The sequence below is a fragment of the Rhipicephalus sanguineus genome, chromosome 2 (assembly GCF_013339695.2).
Source record: "Rhipicephalus sanguineus isolate Rsan-2018 chromosome 2, BIME_Rsan_1.4, whole genome shotgun sequence".
In the NCBI taxonomy this organism is placed as follows: Eukaryota; Metazoa; Arthropoda; class Arachnida; order Ixodida; family Ixodidae; genus Rhipicephalus; species Rhipicephalus sanguineus.
In genome coordinates, this window is record NC_051177.1 from 235,200,437 (window position 1) to 235,228,296 (window position 27,860).

A 27,860-nucleotide genomic window follows, 5' to 3' on the forward strand; every position below is an offset into this window, starting at 1 on the left:
ACGTCTTGTTTGAGGAGCTGCGTAAGGGGTCTCGCTATGTCTGCAAAATTTTTCACAAAGCGTCGGAAGTAAGAGCATAGTCCGAGAAAGCTGTGAACATCCTTTGCAGATCGTGGTACAGGAAAGTTTTTGACTGCGCTGATTTTGGCTGGGTCTGGTTGTACGCCGTTAGCGTCTACTAAATGGCCAAGTACTGTAATTTGGTGACGGCCAAAGTGACACTTGGACGAGTTCAGCTGCAGGCCAATGCGACGGAAGATATCTAAGACGGCTGATAGGCGCTCTATATGAGTCTCAAATGTAGGTGAAAAAACAACGACATCGTCCAAGTAGCACAAACAGGTGGACCATTTAAAGCCTCTGAGCAGAGAGTCCATCATTCGTTCAAAGGTGGCTGGAGCGTTACAGAGGCCGAAGGGCATGACCTTGAATTGATATAGGCCATCAGGTGTGATAAATGCCGTTTTCTCACGATCCATGTCATCCACCTGAATCTGCCAGTACCCGGAACGTAGGTCTATGGAGGAAAAATAGCGGGCACCATAGAGGCAATCGAGGGCGTCATCTATTCGTGGCAGAGGGTACACGTCTTTTTTTGTAATTCTGTTTACGTGTCGATAATCGACACAGAAACGCCATGTGACGTCTTTCTTGCGGACGAGTACGACAGGGGACGCCCAAGGACTACAGGATGGCTCAATGATGTTCTTGGCGAGCATTTTGTCGACCTCACTTTGGATAATTTGACGCTCAGTCGCCGACACGCGATATGGACGCCGATGGATAGGAGGCGCATCACCAGTGTTTATGCGGTGCGTCACACCAGTAGCTTGCCCCAATGGACGGCCGCCGAGATAGAAAACGTCGATGTACGACAGTAGAACCCGGTGGAGCTCGTCAGTCTGCTGCGGTGTTAAATCAGAAGCAATCATCGACTTAATTGCGCTGTCGGGGCAAGTATTGGATTGGTGCTGGGCAGAGGTATCGGAAGGAGTGGCCACCGTGAAAGCATTCACTGCGTTGTCTTCTAAGGTGGACAGCAATGCCAAAGCGATGCCTTGCGGCAGCACTTGAGGTGTCAAGCTAAAATTGACAACTGGAAGGCACGTGAAGTTCCCTGCGACAGACAGAACGGTGTGCGGTAATGTAATGCCGCGGCTGATGAGGACATCGGTGATAGGTGTCAGTACATAGTCGCCGTCGGGAACTGGTGGTCTTGATACGAACTCGACGTAGGTCAGTGTTTGGGCTGGAAGGCGAGCATATCGGGCAGTGCAGAGGCGACTCGGCCGTGGTGCAGCAGGGTCTGTTATGGGCAAGTGAAGACGGAGTGTACTGGCCGAACAGTCAATGAGGGCAGAATGTGCGGACAGGAAGTCGAGGCCTAGGATTACGTCATGTGGGCATTTTTCAAGGACGGCGAAGAGAACAACTGTGTGGCGATCAGCGATGCTTACATGAGCGGAGCACATTCCAACGACAGATGCTGTTCCCCCGTCGGCAACACGGATGAACTTAGTCGTCGCAGGTGTGAGAACTTTCTTGAGCTTTCGGCGAAAATCAGTGGTCATGACGGAAAGTTGAGCCCCAGTGTCGACAAGAGCAGTCACATGCACACCGTCCACTTGTACATCGATAAGGTTCCGTTTCGTCTGTATGGTCAATAGAGGATTTGCGGTCAGTCCCATTGATGCAGCGCCACCTCCAGGGGCTGCAACATTTAGTTTTCCGTCGAGGAGCGTCGTGGGAAGGCGGGCGAAGGTGGTCGGCGGGGCTGGGGAGAACGAGACTGGCGACGTTGGGGCGATGGTGAGCGGGAGTAGCGGGGATCACGCACAGGTTCCTGAGGGGCAAAGTGGTCTGGGCTGGTCGCATGACGATAAACGGGACGGCCATTGGAAGAACGCTGGAAAGTTTGTGTAGGAGGACCCCAGCGACTTCTGCAATGGCGAGAAACGTGCCCAATACGGTGACAAGAGAAGCAAATGGGCTTGTCATCATGTGTTCGCCATGCGGACGGATTGCGGAATGTTGATGGAGAGCCAGAGGGGAATGGACGTGGAGTCGTGAATTGTTGCTGGAAGTCGGTACGGGGAGGCGTCGAAATGGAGCAAATACCTATGCTGGCAATTTCCTGTCGCACGACTGCTTGAATTAGGGGCAAGGGGATTGAAGGAGAGTGGTCAGGGTGCGGTGGTGGCACTGTAGCTGGAGCGGCTGCTTCAAGTTCACGCCGGACGAGTCGTGTTAAGTTATCGCAAGTGTCTGGAGGACGATATGTGTCCAGGCAAGATGACGTCGCTGCGGTATTCGGAAGGCGTTGGAACTGATGTGAGATGCGTCTGCTTTTAGCCTGTTCCAGGCGGCGACATTCTTGAATGATCGCATCAACAGACGTAACGTTACTAAATACCAGCAAGTTAAACGCGTCGTCGGCGATACCCTTCAGGATGTGCGCAACTTTTTCTGGCTCGGACATGTTTTCGTCGGCTCTGCGGCAGAGTGCTAGGACACTTTGAATATAACTGATGTAGGACTCAGTGGAAGTTTGCGCGCGAGTAGATAATTCATGCTTCGCGGCTTGTCGACGACCAAAAGGGTTTCCAAAAAGCTCAAGGATCTTTTCCTTGAAGCTGTCCCAGCTTGTAATGTCATGCTCGTGTGTGTCAAACCAGACACGAGGGGTTCCGTCCAAGTAAAAGATGACATTCGCGAGCATGAGTGTGGGGTCCCACCTGTAACTGGCGCTGACACGTTCGTAAAGGCGCAGCCATTGGTCGACGTCGGAACCCTCGACGCCCGAGAACACGCCAGGGTCTTTCAAGACGGGAAGCGTCACGAAAGTTGTTGCGGCCGCTGGGTTGGAAGGCAGGACAGGAGGCGTGACGACCGGAGTGGGTGCATTCGAGTCTTGAGAGGCCATGTTGAAAGCCGCGAGCGAACGCCCGCTGCGGAGTTCCGTGGCGAGGACAGGGATCGCACCGCTCCACCAAATATGTTACGGGGAATATAAACAGAGACTCGAAGGACTAGCAACAGATGTATTTACAAGTAGTTCACCGAGCAGCGCTGCCGATAGGAACAGCTCGCGGCAGTCTATCCTATTGTCGTCCTTTTCTTCGTCTTGTGGACCACGATGCCACTGGTACGTAGCAATACTTTAGGCCAAAAACGCTCCACTGCAAGGCAAACAGGCGGAATAATGCACTTTGGTGCACTTGGCACAAGCTACACTTGAATAAGTGCAGTAAGGCGCAGAGGGACAGGATTGTAGCAAACTGGTGCCAATGGCACAGTTGGACCGCCACTGGGAGTGGGGGAAAAATCTGTTTTGCTTAAGGAAAAAGCAATGAATGCGATAGCAACAAATTGTAATGTTATACGAAGAAGGCTAGCAGCTAACTCTTTCGGATGTGACCTCGCGTAACTCAACAAAACGCTGGTTTAAGAGAACGTGGCCGCTCCAGGTACGGAAGCGGTATTCGTGCTGTGAGTTCTCTAAATGCGAAGTAAGCATTGAGAGCGCAGCAAGGTTACGAGCTGTCTCCCGACGCCTGTCACATGCACCAGTGATCGTGCCCTTCTAGCAACACAACCTGGCCTTCCGAAAGACGGACGAGGTGTTTTCTCTCTGCTTGAGCAGCAATCGATGGCAGGCCTCGCACATGGGCTGATGCTATCACGTGTGCCCTCCACGCAACGGAGAAGGCCCGTTTGTGTCATCTCTTCTACAGCCACATTTGTCACCAACGCTCGCAAGCTTTTCTTCACGGGTAGAACATACGAGGCGGGGGATGATGATGTCAATTTCGACTCGGTACGGAAAATGATGGCGACAGCAACAGCTAAAACCCGTGGAACGTGTCCATATACAGTCAACTGCTGATTTTTCGGACGCCCGATTTTCCGGACACGCTCGAAAATTCGGACGCTTTCGCGGCACCGTCACCGGCCCCATAGACGTCAATGTATAGGAACGTTCGAAATTTTGGACACTGAAACTCTTCGGCGTCTGATTTTTCAGACTATCTGCCCAAATTGCAGTTCCGAAAAGCATTAATTGAAGACCCCACCTCTGCCGCATCTACCATCTCGTAGGTTCGAACCAGCGCTTTCGCGAGTCGACCTGTTTGAGACGATAGCAGAGTCCGAAAGTCAGCTTTGCCGCGACGACAAAGTGTTATGGGGTGAAGCAGACCAGAAACTCAAAGGGGCCGCTATGCAAGGAGGCGTTACGGCGGCAGGTGGCAAACGCGCCAGTACGGCTTAGCCACTGACAGCCCTTATGATAAGCATCTTCAGTTAACTGCTCAGTAGTGCATGTGGCCTAGCACAGTTGCATGCGTATTGCACGCATTTAATAGGCGAGAACCCAAACGCGCCTCGTTGCCATTCATGCTGCCTCTTGGCGCGAGACCTCTAAGTGCGCCACACAGATGCATTGCCTTCACGAACGAAACCAGCTTGCCATTGGAGAAGAATGTGGTGAGGAAAGAAGTGGGCATCACGAACCTTTTCATGACAAATGCGTGCGTACGGTACAGCAACAGTACGGTGACAGCGTCAGCATAGTTGGCGATGCGCTGCACACAACTAGAAATGATAGGCTTCACAAGGCAGCAAATGCTGTGTATCGACGGAGATTCAGTGGTGTAGAAAAAAATGATGCGTGTGCGCATCATTTACGTGCGCACACGCATCGGGGAAAGCCGGACGAGTTGTCAGTTCTTCAGTTACAGTCTTTTTCTTCCGCGTCATCGTTTCCAAACGCTCCATGCGAAAGAGCTGTAATCTATTCCACGCTTTGCTGGTATCAGCGGCGTTCATCATGAGACGGAAATTTGCAAGCGGCGGTGGGCACGCAGTTAAGCGGGTTTGCGGCAGGTACTGAATGCATTTGCGAAAGCCTGGGCGCGCACTAAAATGCCTGATACTGGGAGGTATTAAAGTTAAAGCTGAAATTTGGGCTAGTTGGCCTTGACTTAAATGCATAATATAGCGGAACAAAACAAGGACAGAGAAAGAAGCATACAGGATGACCGCTAGACTTCAACTGAAAATTTTACTCTGGACACGTGACATATAAAGTGTAAAAAACAACGTCTAAACTGATGGAAACGTCACCATTCTGCCTTTACGTCAAGCTGCACGTGCCAAGCTACGCGTCACGCATGCGCCCTTCCAAGAAGCCAATCTCCTTTTTCGTTAGGGCAATTGAGGGCACACTCACACACCTATCTGCCTCCCTGTTTATATACATGGCCTCACAGATCTCACGTTGTATCTGGTCATGATCCCTTCCCAACACCTGAGTTGCGCCAAATACTGGGGCGCACCCACACCGCTTACAATGATCGGCCAAGTGGCCCCCCGCGACAAGCGATGAAACCGCTGTTCGATGCTCTCTTAGCCGGTCATTCAAACAGCGCCCCGTCTGTCCCACGTAACATTTTCCGCAGGACAAAGGGATACTGTAGACGACGAAAAAATGCGGAAAATGTTACATGGGACAGACGGGGCGCTGTTTGAATGACCGGCTAAGAGAGCATCGAACAGCGGTTTCATCGCTTGCCGCGAGGGGCCACTTGGCGGATCATTGTAAGCGGTGTGGGTGCGCCCCAGCATTTGGTGCAACTCGGGTGTTGGGAAGGGGTCATGACCAGATACGACGTGAGATCTTTGAGGCCATGTATATAAACAGGGAGGCAGATAGGTGTGTGAGTGTGCCCTCAATTGCCCTAACGAAAAAGGAGATTGGCTTCTTGGAAGGGATTTTTTTTAGCGCATAAAAAAGACAGGGACACAGAGGGAGGGAACAACACCAGCGCTTTTGTACCATATTTGTACCAACTAGCTCGACTTTCGGTTTTACTTCTTGGAAGGGCGCATGCGCGACGCGTAGCTTGGCACGTGCAGCTTGATGTGAAGGCAGAATGGTGACGTTTCCATCAGTTTAGGTGTTGTTTTTTACACTTTATATGTCACGTGTCCAGAGTAAAATTTTCAGTTGAAGTCTAGCGGTAGTCCTGTGTGCTTGTTTCTCTGTCCTTGTTTTGTTCCGCTATATTATGCATTTAAGGTATTAAAGCTATTTCGGACGTGGCTGTGGCGGTTTGACTGCTTGAGCGGAATAAAAAAAGCATGAATTCGTTTTTTCAGACTGCCCGATTTTTCGGACGATTTCGCGGTCCCTAAGGAGTCCGAAAAATCTAACACTGACTGTATTGGCAATAAAAAGCAAAACAAAAGCAATAATGGAGACAAGAAGTGCCCGCCAGTACGAAACCGAAACCATGTTCACAGTGTTGTCAGCAGCCTCCCGTCAGAGGGGTCAGATGCAATGTCATTGCTGTCATACAATGAGAGGACTGTGTGACTGAGCACATTTTGTGGTCATTTTTCATAGGAACTGTGTGAGTAGTATCTGTTCCCAGTAAGAAGCCAACGATGATGTGCTGCTCTCATTATGCAAGCCACGGTGTATGAAATCCACGGTGTGGTCATTGGCTAGTCTTAACCTCGCGACAAGCGCTTCCTCCATCACTGCATATCACAGAAAGGTTGCGCCTGGCTCTCCATACACCACCACGACATTCCCATTTTGAACTTGTCAAAACGAGCACCTCACCGCTGTTTACGGCACCTAGTTGTCAAACCAGCAATGGTGGATCAGCTGTTTCTTTCAGGCCTACAGACGAGCACTCCCTCGGTAGTGTCGGTAACCACGAACTGAGGTCCGCATACATCGCGAGTTTCGTTAGACCTGCCTTTATCATTCTTTTTTCCCATTCCCAACCTTCCAATGTACCCATTGTACGTGGAATCGGGAAGCTGAAACTTTGCTTTCGAAGCTTGCCGAAATAGTGGTGCTTGGCGGTGGGAAAGACCATGGAGTTTCCTACAATACTTACTAGAGGGAACTCTGGTGCTAGTGTCTCGGGGAGCTGCAACACATGGCGCTTCAGCTAGCATGGGAATGATGGGTAGTACACGGATTTGTCTAAACTTTGTTCTTTCGGCTCCGTTTGGCTCCGCGTCGCCTGTATCCGCTCTGTCGCAACCAACCTTGAGCTGTCTTCAAATCGTACGTGCTGATTAAACACGGGCACACTACGTCTTCAGCTAAATCGCTTTGGTGGGGTATAGTGCAGATAAAAGTGAGCACAGACAAAGACATTGAGGAGAACCACAAGGGCAGTTTCTTGCTACCGCTCCCCCACTTCGTTTTTACAACTTTCCCATGCTATCCGTACAGCAATTCGTGCAAAGCAACGTATGTATTTAATGCAAAGATAGGCCTTCTTTAGCCTGATTCTTTGCTTTGCGCTTCACACTAGGCATCATAACAATGCCGAGCTGTAACTTGATTCTTTTCGTGAAAATTTTACCGTGAGAATTTCACAAAAATTTCATTTCGTGAAAATTTATCTAATGATCGCACCCCCAAGCCTCGATCAACATTTTTAGAAAGAAAGTGAAATCATTATGCGACTAAATACAGTATTTTCTGCATGAATACGCAAATCCTGTTCTTATTTTGCATAAGAACAGTGTAAAAGTTGCAATTCTTGTCATTTCATGAGTTTTACACAATGTGACCGTGGTGCAAGACTCCAGTGTCTTAATCCATCCGTAACATGCTCTGCACCCCTCCCTTGCCGCGTATCGGCCCCGTCACCACCACCACGCACACGTGCAGATTTTTTTCACCGGCATTATGGCTAGCAACTAGGCTTGTGCGAATATTCGAGCAGTTTGAATATTCGCACAAGGACCGAGTTGATTGGCAAAACATCGGAAAGGCCTTTGCCCTGCAGTGGGTGCAGTCAGGCTGATGATGATGACGAGTTTGAACTCTATTTTTAGCAAATTTCTTGTCCCCACGGAAGTAAAAGGTACCCTGAAACAGTTTTGACAATATTCATACCTGCGAACCTCGCAGCATGAAAATTCGGGAGACCGCAACAGGAGGTGGGGGGTTCTTTTTGCATAGCGGAAATTACTCAGACTGACATCAGAAAGGGGTAAGGATGTTTATTTTGAGCTGCTTGAACCAAACTTCTTTACTTGTGAAGGCACCTGGCAGTTGCGGACTTCGCAAGCCTCAAAAAGTTGTCCGAATACATCTGCTCAAAACAACGTCCGGTTTGGCGACTTTTCACGATGAAGAGGTCACCTAGAGTCTTGTTTGAAAGCGAAGACCGAAATTCGGTTTAGTCTTCTTAACCATGCTAAAAATCCTCTCACATTCAGCATTGCTGTGTGGAATGGCAAGATGCTGCAGCATCACCTTTGACACTTTACCGAATTTCACTTCTCCATCGACACTAGTGATTCTTCCCACTTAATTCTGACCACTGAACATCAATCCTCTCTTCATTTAGAATGTCCTCAGAAATACCGTGTGCCTGCAGTTCTTCAAATTCCACTTCAAGAGCATCGAAGGCTTCTACTCTTGACTCATTCTTCCCCTGGGGCAGAATTTGTGGGAAGGACTAAATGAAGAAGCGAAGGCTTGTGAAAGATGAGCCGTTCAAAAACTTCAAATTAGCGACTTCCGCTTTATTCAAGGTTTCATTCTTCAGTGGAAATTTGTGCCGTATATAGTCACGCGTGACAGTAAAGTACTTCCGAACAGTAGAAAAAAAAACTCCTGCTTCTCACTGGCACGCAGTCCTTTCACAACAGACAATGTGCGGCTCCCGAAGACAAGATCTTCGTTGGCTTTTTCGTTCTTTAGATCTTGATAGGGAACCTCCAGTGGCAAAGAGCAGGCTTTAATGGCAGGGGGATTGACAAACATAGCCAAAAGGTCCCTTAGGAACTGCATCAAGAGGGACTGGAGCAGATGAACTTGAGCTGCCTGTGACTGAAGTGGGGCGTTGACTTTGTCAAACACAGGAATGGCACCCTTCAAGGAAGGCCATAAGCGAAGTTTCCATCAGAGGTCAGGACGAGTCAAGCTGGCACGTCCGGTACTCTCAGATGAAAGCTTCACTTTCTTTGCCGGGGTTGCATCCATCTTGCTCCTTCCGTTTTTGCTGATCTCGATGGACTTTGTCGCGCACATCTGTCAAAGCTGCAGCTGTCTTGGGGATCTGGTATGACCCCAGAAAGTTTGGGCACTGCTGGCTTTTCGGCTTTGTCTCATTCAAAAACAAGCTGACCAAGGGCTGCCACTGCTCCAGCAATCTGGTCAGACACTTTCCCAGCGATAGCCACCATTCTAAAAAGACAGGGCGTGCAAACAAGGACACAAGAAAGAAGTCAGGACACCACAAACGCCGACTAACAACTGAAGAGACGCACAACGGCCGAAAAGAAAGAAGGCACGAAAACTTATCTGCGCATGCCCATGCAACAGGCGAACCTATCAATCCGGCACGCGTGGCGGTCTACGTGGAAGATAACTGTTAAGGCATTTGATTTCATCTTTATGCAAGTTAATCGACGGTTGGCTCACGCATGCGCTACCACTATTCTCGATATGCCATGCTTCAATCATCAGGCGTGTTTCTTCATTTCTATGACGGTACAACACTGCGCATTCATCGAATTTTGGCGTGCACTTACAATCTCGACAATGCAAAGATAGATTAGAAGGTGAGCCTCCTGTTAGCGATCTCTTATGTTCCAACAATCTCTGGTTAATGCATCGGCCCGTTTGTCCTACGCAGAAGCGGCCGCAGCTGAAAGGGACCTTATACACCACACTCGTACGGCAATCAGTGAATTTGTTGGTGTGTTTTACGAAACAAATATCGGTCCGCTTCTTTTCTTTTACTGGCTCAATCTTGCTCTGCACAGCGGCACAAATCTTACTTAGCTCATTGGCAGCCATGAAAACAACATTAACGCCGTATCTACTTCCTACTTTCTTTAGCCTGTGAGATACGCCATGAATGTACGGTATACCTACGACACGTTTCTTCCTATCGCTTTCTGCAACCATGCTCGCACTTAACACAATAGACTTCTTTAAACGTTCAGCGACCGTGGCCACTGCATCACGAGGATACCCTACATCTAAAAGACGCGTAACCTGTGCGTTAAAGCTATCACTCATTTTGTGCTCACACGACTTGGTGAGGGCTGATTTAAGGCAAGACATGGCGATGCCGTTTTCTACAACCTTCGAGTGCTTCGACGAAAAATTTAACAGCGGTTTCGAAGATCTAGGAGAATACTGCCAGCACACGTGGTTCTTCTGGAACGTTAAGGAAATGTCTAGAAATTGCATTTTATTATTCTGAGGCACCTCTTTAGTAAAGCTCAGCCCACCTCCATTTAATTCAAATTTTTCGCTCACGGAAGTTACCACGTTTTCAAAGTCCTCACCACTACAAAAGATCAAGTAATCGTCCACATAACGAAAAACCTTAATAACCGAATTACCTAAGACGCCTTCCAAAAGATTGTCAATCTTGCTAAGGTATAAATCACTAAGAACCGGAGCAACCTTAGAACCAATACATATCCCCGATTTCTGCACATAAACGCCTTCCTTCCATCCTACAAGCGTCGACTTTAAATACATGGAAAGGATTTCTAGAAATGCCCCGGTAGAAACACCACATTTATCGGTGAAAACCGTCTGGTGCCCTTGTTCGTTAATACATTCATTTACACAATTTAACAAGTCCTCATGCGGCAAAGAGTAATAAACGTGTTCTATATCCATACTAAAAGCTTTACAACAGCCGGGGTTCTCCTCTGAGAGGAACTGCACTAGCGCCTGAGAATTACGCATGCGAAAAGGGTCTGAAAAACTCAAAGAGGTTAAGCAGTTCTGCAAATAACTAGATACAGCGACTTGCCAGGTGCCTTGCTCTGAAACGATTGCTCGAAAGGGGATCTCGTTCTTATGTGTTTTGGCTGAAAAAAACAATTCTAAAGTAAGTGATTTAGCCTTCTTGACATTACAAGCTATTCTCTCAAGATTATGTCTTAACAAAAGGTCGACAGCATGTTGCCTAACTACCAATGGCTTATAACTACCGATGGTGTATAAGATCCCTTTCAGCTGCGGCTGCTTCTACGTAGGACAAACGGGCCGATGCATTAAACAGAGATTGTTGGAACATAAGAGATCGCTACCAGGAGGCTCACCTTCTAATCTATCTTTGCATTGTCGAGATTGTAAGTGCACGCCAAAATTCGATGAATGCGCAGTGTTGTACCGTCATAGAAATGAAGAAACGCGCCTGATGATTGAAGCATGGCATATCGAGAATTGCAGAAGTGTTGAAAGGCGGGCAAGTTGGTATAGGTTCATACTGAAATATTGGCAGCGCAAACTAACGGGACACAGAAGGGGAACACAAGCAGGCGCAGACTGAAACTCGGATTTATTCACAGAAGATAATATATACCAGGAAAAACATGAAGGGAAAGGGAAATACATGAGGGAAGGATCCACCATAATCAGGTGCCGTCCATAAACGAAATTTCACAATCTAAAAGCGATATAGAAGGTGAGCTGACACAACTATCAATATTCTTTTTAATGACTTTAAATGTTTTTAAATGACTTTTAATGTTTTTAAAAACTAGGGAGATTGCGGAAGCCTTTTTCATTAAAAAGAATATCGATAGTTGTGTCAGCTCACCTTCTATATCGCTTTTAGATTGTGAAATTTCGTTTATGGACGGCACCTGATTATGGTGGATCCTTCCCTCATGTATTTCCCTTTCCCTTCATGTTTTTCCTGGTATATATTATCTTCTGTGAATAAATCCGAGTTTCAGTCTGCGCCTGCTTGTGTTCCCCTTCTGTGTCCCGTTAGTTTGCGCTGCCAATATTTCAGTATGAATATCGTGAATAGTGGTAGCGCATGCGTGAGCCAACCGTCGATTAACTTGCATAAAGATGAAATCAAATGCCTTAACAGTTATCTTCCACGTAGACCGCCACGCGTGCCGGATTGATAGGTTCGCCTGTTGCATGGGCATGCGCAGATAAGTTTTCGTGCCTTCTTTCTTTTCAGCCGTTGTGCGTCTCTTCAGTTGTTAGTCGGCGTTTGTGGTGTCCTGACTTCTTTCTTGTGTCCTTGTTTGCACGCCCTGTCTTTTTAGAATGAATACTTACCAACTAGCTCAGCTCTCTGTTATTCTAAGATAGCCACCATGTTGGCACGTGTTTCAAAATCTTCCGCACCTCCGTGTTGTGCATCCCCTGAAATTCAACAAGGCTGTCTTTTCGCTTGGCGCTCTTCTCGAGGTAGCAGAAGATGTCCGCGAGCACCTCGTCGAATTTGGCAGGTAAGCACGTGGCTTCTTTCTCGGCCGCAAGATATATGAGGTGACACGGGCAGCCAACGACTATCAAATTTTCTTGGGCTTCTTTTAGCACAGCTGCCACGCCGTTCTTTTTGCCAATCATCATATTGGGATTGTCGGCAGAAAATGCGATGCAGTTCTCAATCAGGATACCACGCAATTTGAGCGCATCCAGAACGAGGTTTCCAATCTTTCGGCCGGTGGTCTCTCGGTTCCTGCAAACAAAGCAGCCGACTTTCCACGTTTTGCGATTCCTCGACGCAGTACGTCGCCACGATTGGGTACATTTGCGGCCCGCTGTCGTCGCTTCCGTCCACTGTGCGATTGCGAAAGCAGGGCGTTTCAGAGCCTCCGTCATTGTGTTTCCGGTATGTGCTGCCATTTCTCTGACGATGGCAGTTGTTTTCGTACGTCCGCACCCGTATCGCTTCGCGTCCTCACACTTCGGTAACATTTTCCAAAACAACGGCCCTGCGTGATCACTAACGCTTAGCGGCAAGTTGTGTTCCACAAGAAATCCCGTGAATAGGCATTCTGCGCAGATCGCACTGGCTTCGCAGCTCTTTTGGAAAAAGCTGCCGATGTTGCCTTACCCTTCCACAGCACGAACGTACCGTAAAAACCAGAATATAGGTCGGACCGTAATATAGGTTGAACCCCCCACTTTTAACTACTGAAAATCGAAAAAAAGAAGTACATAGAATAACCAAAGTATCAGAAAGCACGCGCCTTTACCGTGTAACAATCAAATTGTGCACAGTGAAAATGCCATTTATTTATACGTAAGTTCCACGTGGCAGAAAGCCAGAAGGTGGGCTCAAGCATTTTCTTCGTAAAACGTCACAACCGTCTTGACAGCATTAATTTGGATGCACCTCGAGGTCACTGGTAGCAATGACGACACGAGCGCGGCTCCCGGTTGAACTGTGCAGCCTTCGTTTCCACCTCTAGATACGCTACAGTATGGCACCAAAACAGCGTTCTGATCGCTGGGTGTCGTCATGTGATCCGTCAGCATGAACGCTTCTGTGGCGAACTCGATCTGCCCGCTGATCATAGCCATACGTGCCGCTGCCGGCATCGCAGGAAGCAACAAAGAAACAGTATCCAGCGAGACTGGAAGAGCGAGAACACCCGTGCAAAGATAAACAGTTATTGTTTGTGACTCACTGCTCCCACTCGCGTTCAAGTGTGCTAGCATCCCAACACACCTTTCACACACTTGAGACCAGATTTCTTGGTGCCTTCCCGAACTCAATCACTGTGTTCTTGAATGCTACGGTGAATTGACGTCGGCCACCGGTCAAAACAAGAAAGAAAACACCTCAGAGCCCAAATAGAATCACAAGACAACAACAAAAATGCAAAATTAGATCGCCCACGGCACACCGCTGGCGGTAAACAAAGCGCTGCCGATGATTGCGATGGCGATGGAGGTGGTTGATTTCAGTTGCCCATAGTGGCCAGACTTGAAAGTTTTTCTGCCTATGACCGGTACATAAGACAGGGGTCGACTTTTTAGGGCTGTTTTCTGAAAAAAATTCGACCTATATTCCGGTGGTAGTTGTGATGCTTCTGTGAGGCGATGTGCACCTTTATATCGGCCTTCCCGCCGTGCGACACGCTTACATCACAGGCACACAATCCATACTTGTCACCTTTCCACCAAGTAACAAAGCACGGAAACTCAGCTGTGTCCAGAAACACCTGAAAGTACTTCTTTGATTTGGACGGTGCCATCGACCTTCTAACTGAACTCTGGAAACACGCAACCCCCCCAACCACGGCAGACGGCGTACACGTAGCGTACAAAATGCGCGGGCCAAGACGGAGATGCAAAAGTTCTGGCTAGGCTCGACGGAAACGATTGCGGCAAGTGAACTAAACGGTGGCCGGAGCGGCAAGATTGTGACACGCGGCACTGTCGGCGCTGTTTCTCCCAAGCACACCGATATCGACAGTGCAAAGCACATTGGGGGCCGCTTACCGCCGGTCTGCCGGCCACCCCTCCTTTGGAAAATAGAATGCGCTCGACAGTCTCGCCGCCTCGTTATAGGAACGCTCATGAACATACAACGCCGCGGCTCTGGCCGCCGTTCACTTTTGGCAATCTTTTTCCGTTGAGACTGTACCTTTTTCCTCGCCTTCTTTCGGTACGGTGGCGAGCGCTTCTCACGGCCAGCCTTCGCCCAGATGCGCAGTGCCTAGAATGTACTCAGCGGTACTCTACGATATGGTTACAATGAAATGTGTGTGTGAAATCTAGAAGTGTGGTGGCAAGTGCTCTTCCGCAGCGCCGCCACTGCCGCAGCAGGAAAGGCCGACGTACACATGATTTTAAAAAAAGAGAGAAAAAAAAACCACCTCTGCTGTGGTGGCCACTTTTCGGGAGATTAGGTCCAAATTCGGGAGTCACGAGTTGGCAGGTATGAATATTGTACAGACGCATTGAGCCGGTAAAGCAAGTCCTAAGAATCATTTGCAGACCAATTTAAGCTCTCTGCATAAAGTGTGTAATATGTTACAAGACTTGAAACATGCAAATTGCTACAGATCACCGTGGCTCAGCCGAACGAGTTTTAATTTCCCGCTTTCATTCTACGTAGAACTGTTCCATTATACGCAGCACAGGTGAACGATCCGATTGGATCTGTCCAGTCACCCCTTTTTAATCACCCCTTCTAAAACTAACAACTGCAAAACGTTGCATTGATTCAGCAGAGAACCGCAGCTTTGATTGTCCGCAGCCACTACCGACGAGGCAGCTAGCACTCATTAGGCCTAGCGCGCGGGTTGCGACTTGGCATGCCATCACGGGAAGCTTGCCTCAGACAACACGGATATTGGGTGTAGCAGAGATCACACTCACGAGCTATAAGGTGTCAGCATGCACGAAACAAAACTTCAGTTCGCGGTCTGGAGAACAGCCACAGCAACTATCCTCAAAAAGTCTTCCAAGCTTGTAAGTCCGCCTGTTTGTGGCAAAGGCAAAGGTTCAATCGCATCTTAAAGTGTTGTCACTTGCGGGGGAATCGACGTCACATGCGCAATATCTGTGTTCTACGACAGCGCAACTATTTTCCTGACAGAAAACCGACGCGCACCTGATGTGGACGCGGGCGCCTGTTCAGAGTGAAACGTGCACACCACAAGCAACCGGAGCACCGGAGCAAAAGGGGGCAAAGGCTTCTCCGTTGCCTAGGCAGCCGCTCCCCCTCCTCATACCATGCACTCGCATCGTTTTCTTCCCTTTTTCTCCGCTCGTTCGTTCCACGCCCCTTCCACCTCCGTAACGCCGTGGTTGCTCTCTCCCAAGCCGGTCCACCTCTACTGAGAAGCGCGCTCCCACCCTCGCTTCTCTGACAATTTTGCAGAAGCTGCATTATAACCCGTCTTTCATCTCGAGGGGGGGGGGGGGGGGGATGCACAATAAGTATACACAGAGTTCTATGGTAGAGTAAACAGAAGTCAGAAAAAACCGGATTATAGCCAGTCTTGCACTGTATGCAGTTATGTTATAAATGGCTGAATAATTCAGGTTGTCACCTTGCTTTTAATGCAATTTCAGGCCGCAGCTCTTTTGTTTCTGTGGCACGTGACGGTTATCGACATTGCACATTTGTCAAACAGCGTGGAAAACAAGTGGTTCTGTGAACATGATAGCATCGGCATTGCACTGCTTGGGCAACAGCCGAGGTTTTGATGACAAGCTGCAGCGACAGAACAGGCACGACAGCTTCGCTTATACCGTACTGCCTCGGTGAGTTTGGCCTGCATTTCTTTCGGGTTCTCGTGTGACGTTCAGCCAACGTGAATACCTCTCTGCCAGCGCAGCATCAGGCTGCGGTCTCCGGATCTTAGGCTCAAGAAAATTGGCTTTTTCACTTTGTCGAAATTAATTTTTTTACTGGCATAGAGTTCAAACACTCTTACCGGCACTTCGTGTGCACAAAACAGAAGCTTTTGCGAATATACTTCACTTAAAAAGGTTGAATTTCAATTTCACAATTCAACAATTTAACGGTTTCAATATAACGAAATTGCCAATTTTATCGACTTTTGTTATATAGAAGTTTAACTGTAACGAACTTCCTGACTGCTGATATGCGTAACGTATTTTGACTTATTTTTGCTTCATAGCAGGGAACAGCGCAGAAACACGAGACAAGAGAGGTTGACAGGACTTGGCGCTGGCTAACAACATGAGCGTTTATTTCGTAAGTGCACAAATATATACGCTTTTTGGGAGAAGGAAATAAACAAAAGAGAGAGGGGGGAAGTCAACGCATGCGTCCCAACTAGTCCATGACGGTGCTATGATCACGTGCGGAGATACTTAATTTCCTTGTCGGTTAGTGCGATCGATGGTGTGCTTACACATGATGGTCCAATGGAATGAATTGCGAGTGCTTCATAGATTTCGCGGGCTCGGCTATCACGATATCTGCGCAAGATGCGCGTCTGATCAAAATTAGGACTGCAGCCACAGTCGGCACAGTGAATAGCTAAATTGCTTCCAGTACGCGCCTTGAGGTTGTTCTTGTGTTCTCTCAGACGGTCGTTGATGCAGCGGCCAGTCTGCCCAACGTAAAGCCCTCCGCAGGACGTAGGTACCTCGTAGATCACTTCAGTCTTGCAAGGCACAAACTGCGTTGCATGATGCTTCTTGCAAGTGGAAGGACTTTGGCGAGGGGCATTCACCTTCCTGCACAATGAGCCCAGCTTTATCGGTGCCGAAAACACCACTCTTACGTTTGCACGTGCAGCTGCCTTCTTGATTTTGTGCGAAACGCCATGCAGGTATGGGATGACCGCCACCCTTGCCCTGTCCTCCTCAGCACGAGGTCGAACCGTCTTACGGTGCTCCTTCAGGAGGGCTTCTGCCAGCCCCGACAGGAACTGGTCAGAGAAGCCAGCCTTCTTCAACCTGCAGACTTGATTAGTGAAGCTGGAAGCAATTACATGTGGGCAAGACCTTACTAGCGCATTTTTCATAGCAGAGATAGCAATAGCCCGTTTGACCAACTTAGAGTGGTGCGATGAAAATGGAAGGAGGTCCTTTTTTGAACGCGGTGAGTACTCCCAGCAGGTGTGCTCTGCACCAAAGGCTATCTTGAGGTCTAGGAAGCGTATTTCTCCCCCCTCGGGTAGATCCTTCGTGAATAAAAGACCGGGAAAGTTCGCACAGAAGCACTCAAAAATCTTGTCGACCTTGCTGCGGCTCTCGGTGGGGTTTGCACAATAAAAAATCAAAAAGTCGTCGACATACCGAAAGATCTTCACCCATGTGGTCGCGTCGGAGGATTCTTGCAGTTGCCTGTCATACCGGGCCAGAAGTAGGTCGCTTAGAACCGGGGCGATGCACGACCCTATGCAAACACCGTCTTTCTGCACATATAGGTGCTCGTCTTGACGGACAACAGTCGAGCTGAGGTAGAAGGAAAGCAAATCCGTAAACCTGGAAATGCTGGTTCCTACGGCATTCTGGAAGCGTGTGGCTCCGTGTCTTTCTATGCCGTCTTGTACAGACGCGACTAGGGCGGCTTGGGGCAAGGAGTAATACAGATCCTTGATATCGATCGAAAAGGCTTGCACACCCGGAGGACATGAACTTTCCAGGAAGCTAGACACTTCCGACGGTTTGCGGATGAGGAAAGGGTCGTCTACTTCAAGCAACGCTAAGTTGGTCAAACGGGCTATTGCTATCTCTGCTATGAAAAATGCGCTAGTAAGGTCTTGCCCACATGTAATTGCTTCCAGCTTCACTAATCAAGTCTGCAGGTTGAAGAAGGCTGGCTTCTCTGACCAATTCCTGTCGGGGCTGGCAGAAGCCCTCCTGAAGGAGCACCGTAAGACGGTTCGACCTCGTGCTGAGGAGGACAGGGCAAGGGTGGCGGTCATCCCATACCTGCATGGCGTTTCGCACAAAATCAAGAAGGCAGCTGCACGTGCAAACGTAAGAGTGGTGTTTTCGGCACCGATAAAGCTGGGCTCATTGTGCAGGAAGGTGAATGCCCCTCGCCAAAGTCCTTCCACTTGCAAGAAGCATCATGCAACGCAGTTTGTGCCTTGCAAGACTGAAGTGATCTACGAGGTACCTACGTCCTGCGGAGGGCTTTACGTTGGGCAGACGGGCCGCTGCATCAACGACCGTCTGAGAGAACACAAGAACAACCTCAAGGCGCGTACTGGAAGCAATTTAGCTATTCACTGTGCCGACTGTGGCTGCAGTCCTAATTTTGATCAGACGCGCATCTTGCGCAGATATCGTGATAGCCGAGCCCGCGAAATCTATGAAGCACTCGCAATTCATTCCATTGGACCATCATGTGTAAGCACACCATCGATCGCACTAACCGACAAGGAAATTAAGTATCTCCGCACGTGATCATAGCACCGTCATGGACTAGTTGGGACGCATGCGTTGACTTCCCCCCTCTCTCTTTTGTTTATTTCCTTCTCCCAAAAAGCGTATATATTTGTGCACTTACGAAATAAACGCTCATGTTGTTAGCCAGCGCCAAGTCCTGTCAACCTCTCTTGTCTCGTGTTTCTGCGCTGTTCCCTGCTAAGAAGCCAAGCCAACAAGCTCAAATTTACACCCTTTTATTTTTGCTGTCTTGCATGGCTTTTTTTTTTTTACTTTAAGAGCATCAGTTGTTAATGTATTGTGTATTCGACTATACCTTGCGTACCCTTCCAAATAATATTTTTTTATTGTTTTTACTTAGGTGTGTCCCCCCCCCCTTCCCTTATGTATTACCCCAACAGGGGCCTTTAAGGTTTAATAAATGATTATGATGAAACGATGTGCCTAGCAAAGGATCGAGACTTGGCTGTGATAGCTCTGTAACACAGTGTAGGGCTCTACCACTATTGGAAAAGTGCAGGAACTCACGCTGGCAGGTGCGGTTATTGGACCCCAGCAAATGGTGGGTGGGGCATGCGCACTGAAAGCCCCGCAGGCCCGGCACACCCAGGCACAGATGGGAGCATCCCCCGTTGTACACCGCACACTGGTTCCAGCCTGGGAAAAAAATATCGTTCATTGTATAACTCTGTCTCCTGCCTGTACTTTATGTATGCTATAGTTGCATGGATCCATACTAGCATTCTGCTAAGGATTCAGATGTTGCTAACATGTTTTTGTTTCACTGTATTTCGTTTAATAATAATAAAGTTCAAAGTTCAAACTCAGCCGGGATCAATAAGGTTGACCTTCTGAGAAATTGGGCAGCACAATAGCTTCCCTGCCATATACAGTAAAAACTCGTTATCGTGTGCCTGCAGAGAGCATGGCATAACTATGCACTAAATGGTGCGCAGTAAACGCCAAGTGCAAATTTGAATCTCCTGATGCACACCACCACCCGCTCTCAACAAAAAATAAATCCAACACCACAGCAAATATTGCCCAAGGTACTAAAATGCAATATTTCTGGCAAAGAACAGAAGCAGAAAGAATTCTGGCTCTCTGACACGACCGTCCGATAGCGCATGGTAGGAATGCAAAGGAGGGTTTCGAAATTATTACAAGGTCTGGAACACACAGTGAGTGAGATAGCGACACAGCGTATGTACGCACATACTGGCTTTCTGCAATACACGTGTGCGCATTAGTACAACGATTTACTGTGTGAAAACCAACACAGTTTCATTGAAACGTGGCAGTGCCATGTGGGGTCCCCTTCCCAGCTTGTGTGCAGCCTCCCACACCGTTACGGCTATCACTGCTGGGCGACTTGCCATACCACATGAGTGTCGTGCGAGTATTTTACGTACCCACATCACTTGAGACCACGTGCAGGCACAGCAATAAAAGGGCACATAAAATGCGCTTTTTGTCCTGCCTAATGTTTTTATTTTCATCTGCCAATTGAGGAGGCTCGTGGTATGTATCCATGATGCTCTTTCAGAGGCAGGCATGCTTGGCTTGTGGCCTAACAAAAGCGTGCAGCACACTTACAACAGCACTAAGCTTGCTGTACCACATACGCAAGCATTCAGTATGATAGTCGAGTGTTTTAGTTTGTCTGTTCTTACGGTCCAACCAGCTCCCAGTTATCCTGCCAAGCCACAGCGGAACGGCGCAAAACGTTTTTGTTTTGGTTGTGCATTTTCCGTTCATAGCAGACTGTTTGCAGTTGCAGTGCCCTCTGCCCAAATTCAGTGTAGTAAGACAAAATAAAGATCAATTTTTTCACTTTTACAAAGTAAAACATACATATAACTCGCATGTTCATGAACTATTCAGACATGTGTGCTACAGTTTCATTTTAAGTATTGTTTTGGATGGCCGTCCATTGTGTGGTGCCAGCTGTACCACCCTGGAAAGGCAGAAAAATAAACAACATGGGATCCCCCCGTGTATGATCGTGCCACAGTACGCGTTGCCGATTCCTTTTCATTGACTGTAACCACTGACGCTGACCGCGCAGTCAGTCACCATTGCCATTCGTTATGGCATGCACTCATAAGGAGTGTCAACGTGAGAAAAAGCATTCAAGATGCTTCATGTGAACCATCCTTCAAGAGTGATGTCATCCATCAACTGAACTTGATGCAACAAAAGTTCATCCTGGTTACTGCCTGCACTGGGTACTACGAAACGAGAATGAAAAACAGGGACGCATAAACGATGGATGGTGTGCAAACTTACAGCTTGTTTATTCGTACCTTGTAGCGTGTCACATAAAGGTTAGCATTATATGGGAGGAGAGAAGGTGAAACGCACACATAAAAATAAGATAAACAACAACACTGACACCTTCAGGAGCCAGTTGAAACAGAAGACAGATTAGTGTGGATCGTGTTCAAGGAAAGTGCTATGCCTCTTTTGATAAGTTTTGAGTAAGTTTTCAGTCAAACCACTCAAAACTTATCACGAGACATAGTATTTCACGTGTCAGGCAGGCAGTCAGAACCCTTACCATCATCGTGTGGAACACAGCCTTCGTAACCAGCTCGAAAGATTAAAAGACTACCCCCAAAGCATGCTTGTAGTGAAAAGATACTCAAAGGAACGAAAAGCCCATGCGCCGCCAAGCAGAAAAACGGTTGGCTTCAGCAAAGGAGTGGTCAGGCCAAATGTGCATGGCATATCGCACCGCATCAAAAAGATAGGTTAAACACGTAGTGTCACTGTTTTGTTCTCCGCTCCGCACAAGGGGCTGTGTGAAAGAGTGAGCGCACAGCCCCTTAACACTTTCGTGACCGCGGAAAAATCGGTCGTTTTTAGCTAGTCGAAGAAATATTTTTTTCCTGCCACAGAATACACTTGATGCTAAAGTGTAGGGTATCAAACGATAGAGGAAGAATTGGTCTTTCCAACAGTATTAATTTCAAACAACAGATTTATTTTGAATATAATAAAAATAATTATCAAACAAAGAAAAATGCATTAAAAAGAAAGAAAGATTCATAAAAACATCAATGCTACTCTGCGAAGGTTAAACATTAAAAAAAAATTGAAATATACGTTTTTAACGCAAAGCCCTCGTAGAATAATAGTGGAAATATAAGCTCTGTAAGTACAAAGATTATTTACATAAATACAAGAATATAGGCACTAGTGCCTATCATGCCACCGCGCGATGCAGGTTCTCGACGCGGTGAAACAAAGGCTGGCTGCGCATGTTTCGGGAAAAAAAAAATTTTCTGTTCAACTTTTCTAGCATAGTTTGCAGTTCTGGTATTTTCCAATTTTCCTGTGTATTTGTTGAAATGAACAGTGTAGCCTGTTCCAAATCTGCAAAAGTCCATAATTGTACCCTCATTCGGCCTCTTTCTCGCTCATATACTGCTGAATACCATACCGACCTTCACATTTCACCATTTTCTCATCCACTGAAAGGTTCCGACGGGGTTAAAAGATAGCGTAGAAAAATCGTTCATGTGTTGCAATAGAGAAGACACGTGGTGAAGATTCTCGTGGGATGTGACGGTCGTCTTCTTCAGATCAGAAACACTCAAGAAGCCTTGAACCTTTTCCGTGGCATCACTGACGGTGGTCGAAGGCCTCGAAATATGTGTCGTCGACACCAACACCAATGCAAGCGCGGGACTTCAGCTATTACCATGTACACATGGAGTGAGACGAACTTGCTCATCTTCTCTTTAGTAACCTCCCTGCATGGATCCGTCCTTCTCACTGTATGTTGGCTTTTCGAAAGTATGCATCCACACATACTACCTGTGTGGTTGCATATCTCTCAGACGACTTCTGCGGTAAAAAACACCACGAAGACGCCGCCGCGCAGCACACCGGAGCGTTGGGTCAAAGTCCGCTCTGCACCGTCTTCGTGAAGAGAACTGTGCTCTTTCTGCAGCCGGCGCCAAATGCTCCCGCCCGAATGAAGTTAACACCTTGCAGATGACAGCTGTTATTTTAAGAACGCACCAGATACGTTTACATCGACGCGCGGCAGCAATAAAACGACCCGAGGAGAAGACGAAACTTACCGGCGGATAGCTGCTGATGTTCCGGGGATGTTTGATGCACTTTCGCCGTCCGTACTGAAGCCTGGCGAATCGAAGTCGTCTTCCGTGTCTGTGGTGCTACCATCATCCAGAGATACCCGCTCATATTAATCGGAATCCGTCGAAATTCGCCGTTTCTGTGGAGCACCCGCGAGCGGCGTCGACGCGAAGTCTGCAACAATGAGCGCTCACCTACCCAACTGCGAACGAGCTTTAAAAATCTCCCCGCGGTGGAAAAAACAAACTCGCAAACAAAACTGATAAAAAACCTGTTATTTTATGCTTTGTATTGCGTTAGCTGTCCAGAACCGCTCAGAGAGTGCCAAAACTTAATCTTGAAGTCATCGATAACATACTATCGATGGAAATAGGTGCGGTCACGAAAGTGTTAAAGGCCAACTGCAACAAAATTTGACTCGGGCGGAATCGGCCAGAAATACGAAGTACATATACGATAAGTTGTGATAATGACAGTGAAAAATCTTGCAGTCGCGTATTTAATTGATAATCGGCGCTCTAACTGCCAGCTTGCAGACGACGTGGAGCTCTAGCAGTGTGCCCTGGCAAATTGGACACGACCGGACATGCCGTATATTACAGCCCGTCGCTGCTTGTTAGCAGACCTCCCTGCCGCTGAATCTCTCTTCCACGTGACGCCTGTCCGCGAGCAGCTGATTCAGAAAGTTTTAATGCCAACGAAATGCGTGGCCGTGGGCTGCTTTAACACGTATGCCACAGCTGGGACCAGCTTTCACGTTTTTCCTAAAGGCAAAAAGCTCCGGAAGCTGTGGACTATCGCAGTTAGGCGAAAGGATTGGGAGCCATCGAAGAACGACTTTGTGTACGACCGGTCCCTTTTTGCCCAAATGCTGCTAAATATGAAAAGAATGTTGAAGCCTGACGATTCAGCCGCTGCAAAACCAACATCATGATTTAAGCAGTGCACTTAAGGACGAGGACAGAGAAAAGAAGGTGCACAACACAGGCACTAACTCGCAACTGATTTTATTCGGAAAAAACATGCTAATAAAAAGGTGAAATACAAAAAAGGAACAGAAAACATAATCTCTGTAATCATCTGCAGGTGTCGCTTAGGTAGTGAAATTCCGCGTCACTTAGCGCGAGAGAAGGTAGACTGATACATTTTTCTCCTTTCCTTTGGATGTGGAGATGATTTCTCCACGTGTGGAGATGTGGAGGTGACTTCTCTTGCTATCTGTTGTCTATGACATGACTGTTGTCTATGACGTGACAGAATCATAGTGTCGGCGAAGAATGGTGTGCAGCCGCATTGCTTGCAATGGGCGGCGAGCGCCCGTGTTGTGCACCTTCTTTTCTCTGTCCTTGTCCCTAAGTGCGCTGCTTAAATCATGATGAATCCGTACCAACTAGCTCAAGTTTCAATTCTCATGCAAACCCAACAGCGGGAAGCCTCGACCAGCGTTTGAGAAGCGCCGGCGACAAGAGGTATTCGTATTTCCTCACTTATTTTAAGCGACACTAAAAGTATCACTGTGTGACACTCACACGTACGTAACGATTCTTAGGTCGTAAGGAATGCACTGGTGAGTGCCGTAGCTGCCCTCGCTTTGGACGGACAGTGCACACCGTCGACGAGTACCGAGGCGCTCGACGGCAACCAGGCCGACAGTGGGACGTGCTCGCCGACGACGAATGCCGAGGTGACGGAGTCGACGGAGGTGGGAAACGGTAATGTGAGCAGCGCTTTCAATGCCACGGACCTTGAGACGGCCGATGTGGACGGTAAGCGGCGTGTGAACCCTCTAACAGTTTCGGTACTAAGGCGCTGTGCTCGAAATAAGATCTGCAGGTGGCCGTCAGTTTTTACATGGGCAGTTTACTTAGCAGCTTCCCGGAGCCTGGAGTTGAAGTTGGCGTTCGTAAATGCCTACTTTGTCTTCGTCCACAGTAAAGCGTACAGCCCTTCTCTGTCTACTACCATCATTTTTCTTGCAATGTTGTATGTTTTGGAACTTGTCGTTTTACAAAGTCATTACATGATGACTACCAGGTAGCCGCACGCAATAAAATCTGTACACCTAAGAGGTTGGCTTATTGCTGGCTTCTCTAATTGCTGTTTGGTGGCTTCATACATATACTTGCAGATGGCACTTGCGACACAGCATGCCCCACCTGTGGCACAGAATTGCTGAAAACTGCCTCGAAGTTCAGCCAAGCGTATGTACCAAATGCATCTGCAAATAAAGGAACAATGACAGCTGGCCTATTCAAAAGCTGTGGTAAGCATCATATTTCAGGCGTCATTTCAGCATGCAACTTTAACATTTCACTTCTTTACTGTAGAAGCTGTACAGACCGACGAGTGCAGCTTTCTGCCTACTTATCCCCGCTGCTCCACGCCGCCAACCGACTATGCCCCGCAGCTGGACGTATCGGCTGCCTCTGACCTGGCCACTGATGAGGATGATGAGATCGTACAACATGCAGATGTTAATGAAGCAGAACACTCAACTTTTGTTGTCTCAGACGCAAGCATGTATGTGGCAGATCTTTTCATCGGCATTTGTCTTCAGTGCAGATTCCATTAAATCATAAATTTTTTTTCATTCCTGCAGCCCAGAAGAGCCTGTCAATGTGGATCCAGTCTCGGAGGCAAAATACCTTGTCTTTGGCAGCTGCCTTATGGTTCTTTTTGAACGGTGCTGTTCGTGCCAGGCTGTCTGCAGAGTTCAGAAAGAAATTGATGGAAGCCTGCTGCGCGCCACATGCCCACTGCAGCACGTGTGGCTGTGGGAGAGCGAACCATTGTTGAAAGGGAAAGCTGTGGGCAACATTCTGCTTGCTGCTTAGTTTTCTTTTTTGCAATGCTTAAGGCATGAATTTGCCGATGGTTACAGCCAATGTTGTTGCCTGGGTATGTGACTACATGCATGAATTGCAGGTTGTACCTTTCATGGCTAAACGAAGGCTTTACAAGAATATGGTAAGGTTAAAGTAAGGAACGACTAAAAAGGAAGGAAGAACCATCATTTCAAAATTTTTATAAATTTTACAAAGCTAGTCCACTTGTCTGAACTTTAGCTCCAGATTCTTCCTTGTTCTTCATTTCTTTGTTTCACTCATCACGATGGCTCAGTTGACTGAGGCACTCTGCTGCTGAGCATGTTGAGCATGCTGAACTGCTGCGGCAGAAGCATCCTGGCTTCTGCCGTGGCATTTCAATGGTGGTGAAACGAAAAAGCGCCCTTTTTCAGTTAAGTCTCAGTCTGGACATAGTTTTTATGCTCCTGCTCATGTTGACTTTTTCAGGTGCCATCTTGTTCACGGGTTCAAACCCAAAAAAGGTGCTGCGCCTTCTTTCGACCATTGGTGTGGTGGTGCCAAAACTTTGCCTTTTCTTCGTCATTCAATCTGCCTTGCCGTTTCCATCAGTGTACAAGGCAGGAAAGTGTATGCACTTACCATGAACCACAAATCAATTGAAAGTATGATGTACTAGGGTGATTCCACGTAAGATCGAACAAGCGATGGCTGGTCTACCTCTTAAATTTATTTCAAAATTTTATATATTATTGCCTGATGAGTGGAAAAAAGAGATCCGCAATTTGTTTTTCTGGCAAAAATTTTTTCGAAGCACAGGGAATCAATAATCACGAAGAGGTGGAGTGGAGCGCTCATCCGCTCTGCTGTTTTGGCCATCTTTCGTTAGAAATTGCACAAAATATGTTAAAGTTAGGTAGCTGAAATTTCTTTAACTAAATATATGCATGTTTTTGCTTGTGATCAGGTATTTTTAGTTTTTATGTGTTGTGTGCATGCTTTTATAAAAAACCTCAAAATTGGCCCAGGAAACGTTCTTTTCTTTACTTTGAAGGTCTTTATCTCAAAAATGCCTTGTGGCAGAGCGGAAAAAATTCCCCATTGCATTCTTTGCATAATTATCTACCAAACTGCCGAATCTTATATTTATATAACTTTTCAGTAAAGAGATACGATCGGGCTAAGTTCAAGGAAACACCGAACAATGAAAATTTCTGATGCCAATTTTAAACAAAAACCCTTTTGATATTTCTTTAACTTTGTCCACTTATTCTCCTCCACATCCCGTTTCACAATCATTGAAAACACATTGCATACTTTCGTTGCACTCATAGTTACGGCCCCTTCAATGAGGCCCTCACACAAGGATTGGCAATTGTTGAAATCCAGGGTTCGACGGAATCCCGTCTGGTTGGGAGGAGGCAATGTAGAAAAGGAATAAATGCCGACCCACAATAAAAACACTTTAAAAACAAACTAGAGGTTTCGGCTCCCGCACGGGAGAATTTGTTCACAAAGTAATGTAAATGTCAGGTACGTTTCAATAGGTCTATTGAAATGTACCAATAGGTCTATTGAAACGTATTGAAACCTATTGAAATGTACCTGACTTTTACACTTCTTTGTGAACAAGGCTCCCATGCGGGAGCCGAAACGTCGTTTGTTTTTAAAGTGTTTTTATTGTGGTCAGCGTTTATTCCTTTTCTACATTGGCAATTGTTGTAGATCCAACTTCTTGCCCAGCAAGTGTATAAAATGCAGGCAGAATTGGATTTTTTCTTCTTAAAAGGCCAGCAGTACCGAAAAAGATGTCGGTGGCACTGACGACGTCAATTTTGAAATTTGGGCACCGGAGCGGCCACGAGCGCGGGGCTGTCGAGGAGGCACGCGCACACCTGAGAGGCTCGTTGTAAGAGACGGCACAGAGAAAGCTCGTTTTCGCGTCCTCGGATCGACAGAGTTCGAAACACCAACACCTCTCGGGTGACTTGAACGCATGTGCACTGGAGCTTCGCTATTCTATGTGCCCTGTGTTCGCATCGCAGCTAGGTGCTGATAACACGGCGGACATGGAAGCAAGATGAACTCTCTATAAGGGAGCTATGAGCGCTCGCTTCATGCACGCTGCTACCCGAGAAACTGCGCTGCGCCAGTTGCGATCAGTGGGAAGCATGAACATGGCGCTCCAGTGGCAAAGCAAAATATGGAATTTCAAAGGGAAAAAAAAGCAGAACTACCGGTAACCAGATGCGCTTGCCTATCTAAGATGTAAGCAGCAAACGGCCTGAACTGGCTGTGCG

At 47.5% G+C, this 27,860-nt stretch overlaps 1 protein-coding gene across 2 annotated transcripts in view; it reads right to left on the reverse strand.

Moving 5' to 3' along the window:
• LOC119382309 (low-density lipoprotein receptor-related protein 6) overlaps positions 1–27,860 on the reverse strand; it is a 637,453-nt gene that overhangs the window by 290,377 nt on the left and 319,216 nt on the right. For both annotated transcript variants that reach the window (XM_049412791.1, XM_049412792.1), the window contains exon 13: positions 19,178–19,306. In XM_049412791.1, the coding sequence (XP_049268748.1) occupies positions 19,178–19,306 (129 nt within the window). The remainder of the gene's footprint in view (positions 1–19,177; positions 19,307–27,860) is intronic.